The sequence below is a fragment of the Pseudopodoces humilis genome, chromosome 2 (genome assembly GCF_049639895.1).
Source record: "Pseudopodoces humilis isolate 2021_Gansu_Grassland_sample_001 chromosome 2, ASM4963989v1, whole genome shotgun sequence".
NCBI lineage: Eukaryota > Metazoa > Chordata > Aves > Passeriformes > Paridae > Pseudopodoces > Pseudopodoces humilis.
In genome coordinates, this window is record NC_142201.1 from 73,417,178 (window position 1) to 73,435,580 (window position 18,403).

Sequence of the window (18,403 nt, forward strand, 5' to 3'; positions counted from 1 at the left end):
AAAAGTCAAGCAGGGAGTTCAGTTCAGATCATTGTAGCTGTAGATGCTTGGCAAGCTGGTGTTTGAGGACATGCAAGTAGAAGCATGGACTCCAGGAGCAGAAGTCATGGGAGAGATATCTCAGTAAATTTTGAAAGCTGTGGCTTTGGGTAAAATACGTACTTGTTGACCTGACTGTTTTGACCTGTTTTTCTCTGCATCTGAATTCCTGTTTATCAGCCAAGTATTGGGAAACAATGCTTCAGTTAAGCTATCTCTTTATCAAATAAGCTATTTAGATATGCTGCAGCCATGTCTTCTGGCATTTAAAACTTAACCCTGCTGTCTGAAATCTTCCCCACTTAAGATTCCCACAGCTTCTGTTTCTCCTTCATGTAATATGTATTTGACATTGGCTCATTTAAAATACTTGTTTCCTGTTGAGTCCTTCTGCCTTTGTAGGCCTGCTTTCTCAGCTCTTTTCCCCTCAGTTTCCCTTGTGAAACATTTCCCTTTTGCACCCTTTAACTACTGTGGAAAGGCAGCATTTATTGTGCATGTTTTTTTGGCTATATATATTGGCTGGGTAATGTCAAGCCAAATAGAGCAGAACCAGGCCTGATCCTGTAGGTGTTAGTTTCTTTATCCTTTCTCTAAACAGGGCAGAATTTGTCCTTGAAGACATTACAAATTTTCCCTGACACTATACTTCACTTTCTGTAAAGTGCTAAGTCCCACTTTCCTTGTCTAAGCAGAGAGTCCTAAATGTTTTTTGAAAATGAACTGTGGTCAGCTGTCAGAATTACTTTGCTATCCATCTTCATTGTAAAAATTTTAATTGAAAGTTTATTGAGTATTTGTATAAGACAGTATAATTACATACATTCATTTTACAGTCAGAATCCACAGCTTTGTTATGTGAATTCATGCTTTCTTTTTTGTTTCATTTTTTGGTTAAACTAGCACTTGTTCTGACTGGTACCACACACAGCTTCCTTGAGCTTTTATTCCTGGCAACATGATACACTTAGTATGTTAGATCTTTATTTTCTGATTTTATATGCCTAGCACTATATACAGCTTTAATGTTTACTCATTGTAAAGACTCAAGACTAAAAAATTATGGGAAGTCTGGACTGTCCTGTAATCATTCAAGACTGATACCAGTTTTGAAAAATGTTGTTTATATTTAGGTTGTGACATAATGCTTTTAGGAACGTAATTTTAAACTCCCATTTTCTAAGAATATCACTTTACATTTCTGTACTGGTAGTTAAAGTTGCAGAAATCTGTATTCATTTTACAGAAAATACCAGTGCATTCTCAGTGCCATGACTATTTCCTCTTGAGAACTAATACATCTCGTACTCAAATACATGTTCTCAACCTTACTATCAGTGCTATAATGACTAAAGAATACTTCATTAAGCAGGGTCATGAACTTCAGACTATTCTGAAGTTTTCCAGGCTTTATGTTCCATGAGTTAAAAAACATAGTTTCCAAGTTTTAATGTATAATCTATGGCCACTATTTCTGCCATCTTTCCATCCAGTTTTAACTTCTTAAATTCTGTGCAAATACTTGGCCATTTTGAGAAGTTTTGAAATTCTAAACTTCAGCTTAGGCATTTGCAAAATGCAAGAAATACAATTAACGTGTAAAATTATAGTGATACTCTTTCATGGGCAACACGATACACAGAAAATATTTCAAGATACCTTTGTTTTACAATTGAATGGTTCTGAGGGTTACCAGTGCATTAGGTGTTGCTTCTTCCTGAAAGCTTAAAGTCAGTGGGTTTTGAATGTGTAAGAGATGAAAAAGGGCAATAGAAAAAATTTCCATTGCCCAGAAGCTTGCTCTCTCTGCAGTGCCACCCAGCCTGGTAGTGCTGCCTTCAGCACACTGCTCTGTTTGGGTCCCACCACAAAGGGCTCCTGAACCTTCCTTCTCCTGTCTTTGGGCTGGCTTTCTCCTCCTTGAAGTCTCTGCCTGTACTTGGACTTGCTGGCACACTGGCATGTCTCACTCTAATATGAAATTAGAGCAAAATCAAGACATCTGTCTCTTTGGGGAACTCAGAAGCGTTCTTGGGTTAAGGAAAAAAAAAAAAAAGGAAAAAAAAGGAAACATAAAATGTTCCATGGATTTTCCCTGCAGATCTGCTGCAGCACCACCCAAGAAGTCAAGAATATTTTAAGACAGACTTCCCATTACTTTAAGCATGTATTTTTCTCCAGCCTTGTGGACGATTTACACTTTTTCTCTTCAGGGAGATCTGCAAATGAAGCAAACAGACACTCAGGCTCCAGAAGAGTTATTCTCTGCTTTTTATACATACAGCTCTGCACAAAGCACTAAAACATCTGAACATCTGTACATGTTCTCCTGCAATACATCACCCAAGAATCCTTTAAAGAGCCTAGGAATGTCTTTCTGTATATAACTACTTTTCTGCTTCTTCAGGAATACCATACTTGTATATAATTCCTTTTTTATTTACTTTTTTTTGTCTCTCTCACTTTTCTCTCATGCGGAATGCACACATTTGTTTGTAAGTTCCCTGGTCCATTTCTCTCAAATTGCATGGGGGCCTTAGAGTCTATGTCCAGCTTACAGGTCCTGGGAGCACTTGCCAAGTCCTCAGTTTGTACATGAAGCCTGGCTATAAGCTAACCTTCAACTTGAACAGGACGAAGAAGGGTGTCCTCCCTGCTCTGAACTGAGGAGCAAGCCCCCATACTGTGGCCAGACAGGAACCATGGCTAGGGGCATTCCCTCTTGCAGCACACAGGTCTCCCTGATGTTATCTTCTCTGTTTTATTCTGTCCAGTTTTTCCACATTCTAAATTTTAGTACCTCTGAGGGACAGGAGAAAACTAATTTCACTTTCCATCTGCTTTCACTCTTCATTTTTAAGCAGTCTGGCTGGACTTTCATGTACCGAGATGCAACATTTCCATTCATGCAAATAGCATTCATAACTGTATATAACTTTAATTTATTTTTTATTAATAATTATTATATTTATTAATAATTATTAATTATAATATGAAAATATCATTAATAATAATTAATAATAAAATTATTAATAACATAACTTTAATTTATTAAATTATTTAAGTGAACATGGAGGATACTTAAGCTAATACAAACTAGATAATATATGAATTTCAGGACATATAAATTAAAGCTTGAATAACCTTGAGAAAGATCTTCTGGTTCACTAGGAGTTTAAATACTGGGGATACCTATAGCAAATTAAGACCACGCTTACATTAGGAGAAGGACAGTCACATTAAACTTCAATGTGTGTCTTAGGTCATACCTGATTATTTTAATATTTTCTTTGTTAAACAGTTCTGCACTTTGATATTGCAGGAAGGCAGAATACCAGCCAGGAAGCTTTCTGTTCATCAAAGATAACGGGTCTGATTTTTGCAATTTCATATTTGTCTACAGAAGAGAGAAATAATTTATACACTATGAATTTTGTATTTCATGGCTGTTGTGTGCAAACATGATGCTGATGTCATGTAGACTGCAAGTCTTCTGGCATGATTTTTCACTACTGAAAGAAACCCCTCTTTTAAGATACTAGGTAGTAATTCTACATGGCAAGTACTATTTGTCTTTTTTCTTCTGTAAAGTAAGTAAGACTCTGAATTTCAGTGTAGATGAAAGAGTTCCTCCATATATTGCATACTGAAATATCTGTGCTTAAGACTCCTAAGTAGGTGCTGTAGAAAGAGTTCAAACACAGCTCTTCCTGCAAAATGCTGCTGAACTTACCAGTATGTAGCATCATTAAATTCACTAAAAATAGGATGCCCTCAGGCCTGGTAAGAGCAATTGCTTCTTAATTAGGCTCCTGGGAAAGGAGCTTGGCTTTATAGGAAGTCACTTTTAAAAAGAGAGCTTTACAAGAAGAACAGAGTTCTGAACTTCATAGGTGGATGCCTGTAATCCCTCCCTTCTCACATGGGAGGAGCTTTCGTAAAGTATTTCCCAAAGCAGAATGTCATGTCATAAAGGTGTTGCAAAGTTACCTTGAAACCTGGGCACAAGATTGCACTGCCTAGGAGTTGGTTTTGAAAACATTAGAGACAGAATCTAAGAGAGTGAAACACTAAGTAGAAACTGAAGGACATTCTTTGAAAACAAGTGTGTTCTCAGATTGTATCCTGAAAACTTTATAATCCTTTCCAAAGCAGAAAGAGTTTTATAAGATACCAGAAATCTATTTGAAATTTTGGAAATCTATAAATAGTGCTTTACTGCTGACTAATATTGTTAAGCTTCAATAGTGTTGCAAAATTCAACTCTTTGAAAGCTTTCCTGACAAATCTTTGCAGTAGAAAAAGCTTAGAGAAAACTTCGAAATGTAAATGGAATTAGGCCTTAATTTGTATTCACAACACAGCAAAAAAACCAAAAAAGTTTTGTTTAGTTTGAAAAAGGACAGTATTCACTCTTTGCAATATAGACAGAAATGTGGATCTAGACCTACCTCAGGATCAAGAGTACCTAGGCCAGAGGGTTTTCTGAACTGCACTTACACCACCTCAACAGAAAGAGCACATACACTTAATGTCTCAGGGAAATAACTTTATCTGGTTTCCCTCTGGCATGTTTATTTGTTATTTCTTTCCTTAGAGTCTGTGTTTTAGATTAAATTACTTGTTCAAATCTTTGTACCATAAGCTGCCCAAAATACTTCACATCTGCTCTCCCTCTGCTTAGTAATTGTTAACATCCCCTGACCTGCATGCCAGAATATGCATGGCAAGATCCAGGACTTTCTGAGCTAGACAGGATCTTCTTGTGCTGACAAATGGTATCGTAGCAGTAGCAGTCAGCACACTCACACAGTCCTTTTCCTGCCTTGGGCTACTTTGTGGGAGCAGGAACAGGCCCACTGTGGTGCACTTGCAAAGGCACAGAGCTCCCCTAGAGTCTTCTCAGAGTCTCACAAACTAATCCTGTGGCCCACATAAACCTGTTTTTGAGGCAATGCCCAGAAAAGTGTGCTGATGACAACATGGGAGGAGTCTTGCATATCAAAGATGGTCTGGGCATGGCTGCAGGCAGTTAAGCAAAGATACACACATTTGCATCCTGCTGTACTAAATGGGAAAAAAAAGATGTTTACAGAATTCAGGATGGAACACGTCATGCCTTTAAAATTCATTTTTCTCTTCAGTTACTATGGAAAGAGTATAGATGAGTAGATTGAATTGAAGCTTCATTTTTGTGTGACTTGATGCTTGATAAAGTGAGTTCTGTCATGAATGAGAATGTTGTAAGATTATTACTGATCTGCAGAGATACTGTGAGAATGATTTGAGTAGAAAGAAATATGGGAGATGTCATCAGCTTGAGGTAGAATATGGATATCAAATAAATTGTTCCCATGATGAGCAATCCTGAGATTGCTGACTTAAAACTAAAATGGAGAGAATCTCAATTTTCTTCAGTTTTTGTCCCATACCAGTTAAAAACTGTCCTGTTTGCTGCTGGACTAGAAGTCATGGACAGGAATGGAATAATGAAGCCCAGAATGCTAAGTCTGAAGCACCATGTTGCCATATACCACAGCCTTTTCCTTATTCTCCTGCTGTACAACTTAGGGCAGAAAACAGATGAAAGAAAAGCCCTTTGGGAGATACTAATAACTTCAAAGGTTTCCCTTACAGTTATACTTGCAAGAATTTCATCTTAAGGCTGAATTTCACTGTATTCCTTTAGAGGGGGGACATTTCAACTTTCATAAAAGAAACACATAGTTTTGAGGTACTGTGTAGTTAGTTCAGTCTTGCAGATGGAATGAAATATGGATAAACAGGATAATGAATATTTTGTGAAAGCATGGGTCTTTACTGTAGTTCCTGATAATTTCCAGTGCCATGTCCATTCACATCCTGAAATTTGGTCTCATGCTGGGATGAAACTTACAAAACCATCTCCTTTGATATTTATATGCTACCATGGAAACACAGCCTGGGTGTTAGCAGGAAGATGTGCTCCAGTAAGTCTAGGCTGAGGAGTACCTATAAAACTTACTTTGACTTTGCTCCTTAAGAAACGAAATCTAGGTACTCAAATCAAATATAATATACTAGAAGGCATTGATTTTGTTGTTGAGGTCATCATAAGAATCACTTAAGGTTCATACCTCCAATAAATGCTGTTCTGGATTAATCTTGAAGACTGGAAAGGAAACTGATCTATGGAGTGTAGAAAGTTTTTCCACTGGTTTATCTGACATTCCAGAGATCAGCTTTCCTAAAGGACTATTTCATTTCACATAACTTGCCATGTCCTTCTTTTAAAATTGATCTGCCTCTGTGACCTTCCAGGTTCAATCTTCCCTTCTGCCTCTTCACATAGTCTTGCTAATTCTCTCTTTTCTACAGTTCTGAGATAGAGGTGAAAATATGCTACTTTTAGCAGAGAGTTAATAATTTAGACTTATCCTTACAGTCAACAGAAGAAAGGTTGATTTTATAGGGTAAATAAAAGTGTATTTTTTAAGTGTGAGATTATTTTTTTTCTGAAGGAGGTTCTTAGCACAGATCAGATGACTGCCAGAGTTCCTGTTCAATTCATTGATTATGAAGATAATTGAGAATGAAGAACTCATATTCAAATTACTATATTAGACATATTTCTGGTTAGGTGAACTAAATCTCACCGGTGTAGATTACAGCTGCTACATTTTAGCAGCTTGAAGTCTAAGATGCAGCTGCAGCTGAAATACTGCTGCTTGCCTTCTAATGTCACCTACTTTTCATGTGTTTTATAGTTATTTAATAATGTTATAGTTTGATATATTTTAAAATTTTAGATTTTTTTTTTTTACATACTGTATTTTGAAAAGTGCTAACAGCTCAGTATACATTTTGTGCACCAAGAATGCTGTGTCTGTATTTTGGTTGGAGAAGGTAAACATGCATAGGCAATAGGCAAAAGGAGAGGCAGGTTAAGATGGAGAATAATGCTCTTCAGTGCAGGTAAAAGAAATGATCCACAGACAAACTAGAAAAGTTAGTTTTCTCAGAGAGAATAGTTAAGTGATGAACAGAAGAGCATTAAACTGCAATTAGCTAAACCATTACCCCTTTCCCTGCTCATTATTTCTGTTTTCTTCACTCTCAAGCTCTTTAAGAGGACACTGATATAATTGCAACTGTTGTTTGTTATTATTTCAGTTTTATAAAACAAAGTTTTATAGAGTATCTCCCAGCAGTAGGATAGTTTCAGGCTATTGGCAGATTACTCATATGTGATAAGAACCAATTTAGTAATGATCTTCTCTTCAGCTAAATATAGCATATACACTTTGTCTGTAAACAGGGCGTGTAGCATAGAGAAATTGTTTAATATTCCAAGTCTCCTTGCCAACTTAAAATTACAGTGATTATGAACACATACTTAAGCAGAAATAAATATTTCTGGTGATTAAAATAGCAGAAAGGGGGGAGGCTACAAGCAGGATTTTATGCATGTGGAAACTCAATTCAGTTGGAAGAAACATCTGTTACTCTAAAAAAAGAAGGGTAAGAAATCAAGATGTGGCTGAAGAGTATCTACGGCAGGTTATTACAGCTAAACTTTATGTGTATGATACACTTACATAGATTACCCATATGTTTTAGTGGAAAACAGACAAAAAAATTTGAGCAGTATAATATATTTTTCCTCAAACATGACCCTCTCCTCAAGGAAGAGAAGCCTTGAACAAACACTTGATACACAATTCTTACATATTTGCTTTCCAAAGTAATCCTATATTCTGGTCGCTTGTGTGTAGCAGGAGTATTCTTTAATTCTTTATACTGAACTGGAAGGCAGTCTCACTTTTTATTTCAAATTTATTTGGAAAAAAAACACCTTTGAAGAGGCTGTATGGGACAGTGACATAAATAATTTCAGGTTAGATGGTTACTAAATACTAAAACCCTTCTGAGTGAGATGATAAATATGTATGCAGCCCCGTGAGTATTTTGGAGATGAAAAAATAGTACACAAGTACCCTTCAGAGAAAGGTGAAGGATCTACAAAAGACTTGCTGTTAAAGGTAAGTTTTCTTCCTGAAAAAAGCAACTTTTGAATTTTCAGACATATTTTTGGTATGTATTTAATTTTGATTATAAACAAAGAATCCTTATTGATATGAGTATAATTTAACCCATTAAAAACAAACTGCTCAGATTTATTTATGTCTCTTACATGGAAAAAATAGTCGTGAGTACTCCATTGTAATAGTTCAAATTATACATTAAGTTTTCACAGGAAACCTGCTGAGAGAGACCAAACTAAAACTAGTGCCAATTCTCCCTCCAGCTACTTTCAATGTATTTAATATTTCTGATTGCTGTAGGAATTTCAGATTAGAATTACCAAAGAGTGACCCCTGCAATTATATTTTTTATGTTTATTTCCAAGCTGTGCTTTGAAAAAGGTTTTAAGTAGGACTCATTAGATTGTTTGAATTCCTGAGTATTTTAGATGAAAATTCTTTAGCCTGCCATTTCAGGTTTCACTTTCAAAATGCTTCCTCTGCCCCATGTATATTACTCTATGAAATGAAGCGTGACACTTCAGTTCCTTTGTTACTTCTAGAAGTTCAGAAACTTAACTACTGCTGCATATTCATGAATTTGGGATGAAGGATGCAAACCAGGGATGTTACTTCAGTGTATCACACTTTCTCTTAAATCTGTCACTGAAACAACACCCTGACTTTATATCTGCAGAACATAATTTGGCTAAAACTTCCAGTTTCTCAGTTTAATAACAAAAGACAACACAAGGTTTAGCTACTGGTAGTTGGAAGAGTTGGAACAGACCTGTTGGAGCTGCACAGGGATCTATTAGGGATTTATTATTCTCTGTTCTCTGGACACTTTAGAATTGGAGAAATTACATTCTGACTTCTGTGCTGCCAAATTGATCTGCAAATCGTATTCCATCTCAAATGGTTATGGTTATGAATTAAGGATAAGTGACTGTAAGACAACAGACTATAGGGTTCCCCTTCTGTAAAAATGACTGTTCACATCTAAAGCAGACATACCGTATATACCGAGGACTAACAGAGGCTGGGTATATTGAATATGACTTCTCAAAAGCAGAAGATATTTGCTTCCTATTGCAAGTGTCATGCATTATCACTCTTCAGTATTCAGCAGTGTTGAAATAACTTACTAGAAAGTTTGCCTGAACTGTAGAGTACACACAACCACTTCAACTAATTATTAACTTTGATATGGGATTTGTTGATGGCCTGACTGGAAACCATGTGGACAGTTCCAGTGACTTGAGAGTTACAGAAGGATTTAGAGGAGGCTTTTGTGTAGCACTGTAAGTAGCTGCAGTATTTCCTGGATTCTTCATTTGTTAGTTAAGAATAAAAATTCTTTTATGCAGTTTTTAGAGATTGGTCTAATTTTGAAATCCAAGTTCAGCTTGTGTTCTATGGTGCTGTGTATTAATTCCCAATTAATGAAAACTCCAGTGAAGCTGAGTGTGGTAAGCGTAAATCAGTAAAAAGGGATGAAAAGCTGGTAACAGTAGGCCAAGAAATCAGTGAGTAGCTAGAACTATTAGGAGCAGTAGGAAACTATAATTTAATTAGAAAAAGCAAAAACACTAAGTCTTATTGATGGTAAACTGTCAGTCATATGCAAAAATGGCTTTAATATTCCCAACAGAATATATTTAACTTTTTTAAAGAATCAGGGTAAGGCATTCCAGTCTTACAAGATTGAAAGCAAAATATCTTTTCCTGCGTATGTATCTAGAAAGGATATAAAAATTGAATATACTACTACTAATGTATCTTAAAAGTCACATTACAAAGTCAAAAGTTCAGAATCTAGTTTATCACATGGTAGAGATTTCCTCTGGAGTTTCATTGCTGTATATCATTATCTTGAAGAGTATCAAATAGATCTGAGTGCAGAAATTTTTAGAGACTTTGAGTAGTGCCTGCCTTTTCTTTTAATCCTATTGACATTGAATATTTATGGAGTAGGTTGCTCTCCGGTATGCACAGTTTCAGGATCTACCCAGAGGATACTTTGGACCTAGCTGTAAGCAGTGCTTTGTATTTCTAGTCCAATTGCTACTCCTCAGCTGAGACAAGAGAAATTCCCTTCTTCCTTGTGTGTACCTGACTCACTCAGGGGCCCAGCCTGAAATTCTGAAGTGTGATGTATCACTCTTGTTGCAGTCTCTATTTTAACGTCCTCATATACCCTTGTGAAGTTCAGCAAGGCCAAGTGAAGGTTCTGCATCTGGGTCAGGGCAATCCCCAGTATTAATACAGACCAGTGGATGGATAGATTGAGAACATCCTTCTGAAGAAGGACTTGTGAATATTGGTAAATGAAAAATAAGGCATGAGCCAGCAATGTGTACTTGCAGCCCAGACAGCCGACCATACTCTGGGATGCATCAAAATAAATGGAGCTGGCAGGTCAAGGCAGGTGATTCCTGCTCTGCTCTGGTGAGACCCCACCTGCAGTGCTGCATCCAGCTCTGGTTTGTCCTAAGTACAAAAATGGATGTCTTAAAGTGAGTCCAGAAAAGGGCCACAAAAATGACCAGAGGGCTGGAGCAGCTCTCCTTTGAAGACAGGCTGAGGGAATTGGGTTGTTCCACCTGGAAAAGAGAAGATCTTGTTGTGATCTTTGATGTATAAATGGTGTTTATAAGAAACATGGAGAGAGAGACATTTTGCCAAGGCCTATTGTTACAGGACAACAGTCATTGGTTATGAACCAAAAGTGACTGTATTTGATATAACGAAGAAATTCTTCACAATGAGGGTGTTGAGACACTGAAACAAGTTGCCCAGAGAAGCTGTGGATGCCCCATCTCTGGAAGTGCTGAAGCCAAGGCTGGATGGGACTTCGGGGCTTTGTGCAGCCCGGTCTAGTGGAAGGTGTCTCTGTCCATGGCAGGAGAGCTGAAAGTAGATAATCTTGAAATGTCCCAATCAAAATCATTCTGTGATTTTATGACTACATCCAAGTGGACCAAATGAAAATGCTATGAACAATCTGAATTACAAGAACTCCTGGAACTTTTGGAAGATTTGTCAAATCTGATTTTGAAGAAGGATGGAACGAAGGTTAAAGTTTGGTGGAGGTACTCATAATGAAAATTTCAGCTTAAATGCTTAACTGGGGAAAATCCTAGAAGTGACTGAAAACAGGGTTACAGAGTGGTAATTCATTGGACAGGCCTGCCAGTACTCATCACATCTAGCTTAAACTACTAAGTCAGTCTAAGCAGTCATAGTTCTTCCTCTGGTTCTCCAGAATTCCTGTCAGGTGAACTCCATAGGGACAAGCACTTTAAGGAGAAATAGCATTATTATAATTTTTATTTTTATATAAAGATTATTTCGAGGCAGCTTCAGTCCCATTTTTCTGGTAGTACAGTGCATTCAGTGTGTGGAATTTAGCTATGGAAATTTACAGCTATGGAAATTTCCAAGAGGGAAGAAGCTAACAAAATAAGTAGTTTTGTCTGAACGCTGCAGGAAGAGTATATGATCCCAGATCTATGCAACCAAGTTTAGTGGAAGAGGAATCCTGAAATTAGGTCATCTAACAAGGAACAGAATTTGTATTTAATTTTTGTATTTGACATCACAGACTCAGCCCTTTCTGTTTGAGTCTATTCCTACCGATGTTTATTCATGATTTTGAAGAATGACAATGGATTTCTGCTAATGCTGCCTTCCAATTTAGAGCATTTTTAAACATCTATTTCGTCCAGACTGACTTTTTAACTTCTGATACTTCTTCTCACTGTGCTTGTTTATTTTTTTTCTCACATTTTTCTCTACATTTTTCACCAGCCATTGCAATATTCTTGCCCATCCATTTGTCTTTGGAAAAACAAACTCCTAAACTGCAGGGCATTGGTAGTGTCTGCTTCTTGTGGACAGACATCCTGAGATATGGTAAACAGGCAGGCAGCAGTATTGATTTCTCCTACATGTTTTTTTCTATATACAAGTGCTATTAGGAGCTTTCAAAGGTGTTGAAGGAGCTCTAATGGCTGTCTCAGCTCATGAGAAACCTTCAGCTTCTTACCTGTGTTTACAGTCTCCTGCACAGTCAGCCAGAAACGTTAAGGTGGCAAACTTCACAGTGGGCTTGCAGCAGATTACGTTTGGTGGTGGGAAGTATTTTCCCATACTTGTGTTCTAGGATCGTGCTTAGGATCACGTAAATTACATTTACGTGTAATGCTTACTTTTTCAGGTATTATTTGTATTGAGATGCTATTTCCAATTTATCAAGACTGGAAATTAATCTGAGAAGATCCATGCCTACTGCTTAGTAGATCCTCTGCAGAGAGAAGAATCAGCTATATTTATTCTCTGAATAACTCCTTTCTTAGTGCTTGCTTTCTTCTCACTGTAGTCTTTGCTGAAGCATTCCTGTAGTGTTGTGTGCAGGGTGAAAGCCAGATTAGTTATGTCATAAAACCTAAACTAATCCTTGAGGTCTGTTTGGGCTCGTGTTAATGGATTTTGTGTGAGAATGTTACAGATGTGTGAGCAAACAGGCTGCAAAACACAGTGCTGTAAATAAAGCCGCAGACCTCGAGGGCTGCAGTGTTTCTCAGGCTGCCTTTACCCAGAGCCAGAGGGCTTCTGCAATTCATTTTGCTCCCAATTCCTCCTGGGGGCCAGCTCTTTTTAAAGAAAATCAAGAAAAGAGCAGTAAGGCCTGCCTGAAGATACCAGAGGGATCAGTCTGCTGAACTTCATGCCTGCAGGTAGGGAATCCAGAGTAAGATAGCCTGCATGATAGAGAGAGACATCAATTCTTATTTGAAAATAAGGGACAAAGGTGCAGTCAAGTCTGTACCAATAGCATCTGTTAGTAAATTATACCAGGAGGAGCTGCCCACTAATGAGAAGTTAGATAGTCCTCACTGTTTTTTATGGTGATGTTTTTCTTTTTCTAATTCTGTTCCTGATACAATTTTCTAGCATATCATATACTAATTACAAATTACAATTATGCAGCACTATTCTTACCCAACATTAAACTCAGCCAGGATAGTATGAAATGAAGTGATTTCTCATTTTGGAAAATGGAATTTTCTGTGTTACTGCTGTGGGAGAATGTTGTCATATCTCAGCTAATGCCATACACTGTTCTAGACAATCTTCTTTGGTTGTAATGCTGATAAGCCACTATGCTGTTGCATGTCAGGTTTTGACTGCACCTGTTTGCAGACTCAAGTAATTATGCTCTTTTGTCTAATTGCTTATTTATGGATGTTTTGCTGACATGTTTTAAGCAATGCTATTTGATTGCTACCCTAATGGCAGGGTTCCCCTCTCACTATCATACCGTAACACTCGGCTTGTCTGATTGCTGCAGGTGGAAACAATAGGTGATGCGTACTGTGTTGCAGCAGGGCTCCATAAGAAAAGCCTTAGTCATGCCAAAGCCATTGCCCTGATGTCACTGAAGATGATGGAGCTTTCAGAAGAGGTTCTCACTCCAGATGGAAGCCCTATTAAGGTAACCCCTTTGTTCTTTATTCTCAGCTAGTCAGTGATACACGGAGTTGATTAATTTAGTTGTGTTTTGTCGGTAGATATCAGTTTATTGCTAGAGAATTTACACTTGCATCACTATGTCTGCAGCTCTAATGGGCCACGTGCCTCTTTCCCAAATCGGTGTGAAGAAGAATCTGTAGACTGCCTGCTCTTTGTCACTGTTAATGTGCTTCCTTCCCATGCTATGCCATTTCTGTCCCCTACTTTGGTACAGGAGGTAGCAGGAGGAGGGAAACCAGATGTCCCTTTGTGACGTTTTCAAGTTCCTCTGCTGTTCTCCTGCTTTTGGTCCTATGTCCCCCCGAAAACTCAATTTTCTGAGCTTGCTGACATAGTTTTCTAAAGACTTTCACAGGACAGGAACTGTAAACATAGATATGTGCACATTCTTTCTGATACACGTCTTGTGATGGACATCTCTCACGGCCAGTGTGGTTGGGAAGGTGTTATCCTGACTATCCAATCCCTGGCCATGGTCAGAAACCTATAAATTCTGAGAGAGGAAATAAAGCTCTCTCTTCCTTTCACCACACTGTGAGTTGTGTTTGTGTGACCTATTTCGTCTCCAGCAGCAACCGCCCTACACCAACATATTCAAAAGAGTACCATTCTGAAAAGTATGTTGGGCTATGGATCTTGAAGAAAGTTCTTTTTAAAATTTCATGTGAACATTCACTGAACACAAAAGAAGCATTAAAAGACTGAAGATACCAGAAGACATTACATTTTCAGTTTTGATGTAAAACTATTTCAAACAGATGTTAATTTAATCCTACTAAAATATATATATTTTTGATTGATTTTATTTGTTTTTCCAATAACTGTAGCAAATTAATATGTGCTAACTATGCTGGTATGTGCTGGAAGAGCTGTCTTCCAGCAACTTCTCATATTTGCACTTTCTTTTGAGTCATTGCTGCACCTATAGGGAAATTTTTAAGGCGTATGTTTTACTCTGAGACTCACTTTTTGTGATTGTTTTCATTACCGCTCATTATTTTTCAGAAAATTCCTCTTATTTTCACTGTCTGCATCATAAAACCTGTAAAAGGAAGACTATAAAGACATTGCTGATGACATGTGTAGAATAAAATACTGTGAATAAACAAATATTTTCAAAAAGTGCTAATAAACCTCCTTTAGAATTCAAAAGAAAAATATCGGTTTGTCGTACTTAAACTGAAAATAGAGGTACTGAGATGCTCACCATCATTTCTTAATTGCTCTGTCTTCAGTTTTAGGTATAATAGATTTCAGAGCAGGAGAGATGGTGTCATTGTAGAATGTTGTTACCTTTGTACCTAACCTGGAAGTTGTGCTTAAAAATAAACCTTATCTTTCATAGAGGAATATTCTGATTTGTTTTAAAGTTTATAAAGATTAGGATTCCTCTCACATGGATACATTTACTCTGTAAACTATTGCAATAAGGACTTTTGGGGAAGTCTACTTTAGTTTGTCCTAGTTTAGATGTCTACTCTAGGATGAGATGAATCACACCCTAAAAATGTGTGCTTTTTCAGTTGTCTGTAAGGGAAATCTATGTACTTAACCTAAATGTGGATGTCTGTGCTGTGAGCTTTTACACTCCGTCACATGAGTCCTCCTACAAACAGCAAAGAATGCACAGTTTTTCCTAGTGGCTATGTCAATGATTATCACTGTTAAATACATGCTCATTATTCCTAAATGCAGTTGGCATGACTTTTGCCTTCCAGACAATGTTAAATTGGTTAGAGTGATCCCTATTTTTGTTAGTTGGCAGTTTTTCACTTAAAAAGAACATAAAGGGGCCCATTGTGCCACAGATTCCCATTAGTAAATGTTCCATGTGCATAAAAATGTCTTAAAGCAGCATCAGAGGAAGTTCAGATTGGATATAAGGAAGATGTGGTCAAGCACTCGAACGAGGAAAGTGGTCATGGCCCCAAGCTTGTACCTGTTTAAGTATTTGGACAGTGCTTTTAAATATATGGCTTAACTTTAGGTTGCCCTGTGTGAAGGTTTATGGAATATATGTATTTTCTAAATTACTTTGATGGATATATTTTGTTGTCATCTCAAGGCTGAATTCACCAGAATGTAAGGATTTACTTTTTGTAGTTCTTGAAATGATCATCCCTGTGATAGCAGTGGATATCTAATTAAGTGACTTTTAAAGTCTCAAAATGTTAGCATGAAAAATGATTAAATTAAGAAAATACCATATCACACAAACAAGAATTTAGGATAAGATTTTCCCCTATTAAGTGCATTAGCAGATGTTCAAATGAGGCTTGTTATCTGGGTACACAGTTATGATATCAAGGCATTCATTGTAGTGATCACAAAAATAACTTGTTTGTACAACCATGTAGACTTTATGAAAAATCTGCCCCTCAGATCAATGCTAGTGTGGGCAGTGAGCAGTGATGGACCTCAGGATGGTGGCCAGGTGTATGAAGCAGGTGTGGTTTGTATCCAGATGATGCTCCCTGCTCTGAGGCAGAGCCCACAGCACTCTGGTGAGAGCACCGCGGTGTGCAGCTGACACTGCCAGCAGAGCCAGAGGCAGCACAAATGCACGAGCATGATGGAGACTCTGTGCCAGCACTCCTTATACCTGTGTGAACAGCCTGTGACTTGAAGGGTAATGAGAAACTGTTACTTTGCAGAAAGAGAGAGCGAGCTGTATTACAGCAGTACGCACAAATCCTATCATCAGTGTTGTAACACAGCCTGCCCTCTTAGAAGGAAATATTTGTAACAGAAAACGGGCTGATCATTCCCCTGTGAGTGATGGAGAAGGCTTCAGGTCCCTGTGTGATTTTTTTAAACTCAGTTCTACCAGAGGCAAAATCCCATTATTTTAGAATGAGCTAAGGCCTAAGTACAAAAGAGGGACTTTTGCTGCAGACATTGCAGGTAGAATTTGATGTACCTTTTTATCCTTTCAGCATAGCATTTTACTTCGGAAGCACTCTTTCGATTTATATTCTATACAGCTAATTATATGTAGTGCTTTGTGACTTTAGTCGGAAAATATTGATTTAAAATTGCCTTCTACATTTAAGTGAGTGCTATTTGAGTTTAGGATGTGCTTTGTATTTTACTACATTTTTTTAGATAAAGTGGAATTACATTAATTTTAATAGCTAGAGATAATACTGTAAGAAGAATTCTCCAGGGCATTGACCTTCAGAGAAAGGTTGCTATGCAGATACGGAATTCCTGGAGAATATTATTACTTGGATAACTTTTTATCATGCATCAGATCTTACGTAATTAATCAATGTATGGTGTATATCCCAAAGAAAAAGACCTTCTTTTCCTTTTTTTTTTTTTTTCCCTTCAAAAGGGCTACTGTGACAGAACATACCTAGTTTCCACTAATGAAATTTCCTGAGAGAAAATTATCTGCTTATTTTTGTGGTGTACGAAGGTTTAATAGGGTCAGGAGGAGATAAGAACTGGGAACTCACAGAGGAAAAGTAAACGATTTACATGAAGCTGCTGAAGTTAACTACAATTATTTAGATTAATTGTATGCAGGTGTTCTTGTCTCAAACATAAAGGTTGAGCCCTTCCACAGCGATTCAAAACATGTTGCAAAATGTTTTGCTACAGCAGAAAAACGTCATGTATATTTGAAATTAAGTTACCATAAGATGAGAATTAGGCCTGTAAATACTGTAATCCCGAACTGAAGCAAATACATACCCTCTCCTTACTTTTTGCTCACTTTCTAATGACTAGTTTGTGAAATACTCTAAACAGAGTAGTGCAGAAAATTTCTAGTCGTGACTGGTTTCAATATGATTAATTTCTTCCCAGGTGAGGAAGATGGGACCTTGCATTAGGACAGCGCATAATCTGGTACTCGGCTCAGTTGTTTCCTTGTTATCAAGCTAGAGTACTTGACACACTTGGAGCTTCTAACCTTCAGATGTGCATTGCCAAAGCTATTTTATTATTGGATTTGTAGGCTGCACTCAAACAGTGTAGTCATTAACATAATCTAATTTCAAACACTGACAGTGCGAACAGGTATGGCTAAACTTGTTACTGTAGCTCCCTCTTAAATTAAGAGAGTAAATTTAGTCTGTATTCATCTGACATGCTTGCAGTGTCTACTTTATAATGAAATATATGAATTACTATTTGTCAGCAGTGAACAGGGAATGACCTCTCAGGATGGATGATCCCGCTGGAATGAGCTGAACTGAAGCAGAGGTTCACAACTTTGGTCAGTCACAGCCTTTCCATTTGAATTTTAGATGTGATCCAGACTTTCTATACTTTAACTTTCCATATATAGGTGACAAATAAAGCTTTATGGGTAGAACCATTAATTTAGCATGTCTAAGATGTATGACCTTACTGCCATTCAACTGCATTAGTTTTGGTTTATCTTGTCTGTTTAAATACCTGTGATCATGATGACTGAAACAATGAAAGTCTGAGTTTGATAAACCTGTAATCTCTTGCCAAGTGGTAGATTTTAACTGTCATGAACTCTGACTTGTGTAAGGGTACAGAAGAGTCAAAAGGGGTCTGTGGATTGTAGTGGCTTATGGCCACAGTGAGTGACACACTTTTCTAAAGAACATGGAAACGGGCAAAGAATTTTAACGTTAAAATAGCATAGCATCTTCTGCTGTTTCATTAAGTATTCCCCTTTGTATTTCAGTGATACGCCACTCGGGTCCAGGACCCAAGTAGGAAGTACCAACATTTGTTTGTATAAATGGGATTTTTATTTTCCAAGTGAAGGGGCTGTTCCCAAAAACAATGAGAGAGAGTAGCAAGTGTTGTCTGTGTAATCCTTTTCAGTGTTTCTTGCC

At 37.5% G+C, this 18,403-nt stretch overlaps 1 protein-coding gene across 3 annotated transcripts in view; it reads left to right on the forward strand.

Annotated features, from left to right (window-relative positions):
• The window catches only part of GUCY1A2 (guanylate cyclase 1 soluble subunit alpha 2), a 148,860-nt gene that overhangs the window by 79,965 nt on the left and 50,492 nt on the right, over positions 1–18,403 (forward strand). For all 3 annotated transcript variants that reach the window (XM_088069015.1, XM_005516229.3, XM_088069016.1), the window contains exon 6: positions 13,399–13,542. In XM_088069015.1, coding sequence (XP_087925141.1) covers positions 13,399–13,542 — 144 coding nt within the window. The remainder of the gene's footprint in view (positions 1–13,398; positions 13,543–18,403) is intronic.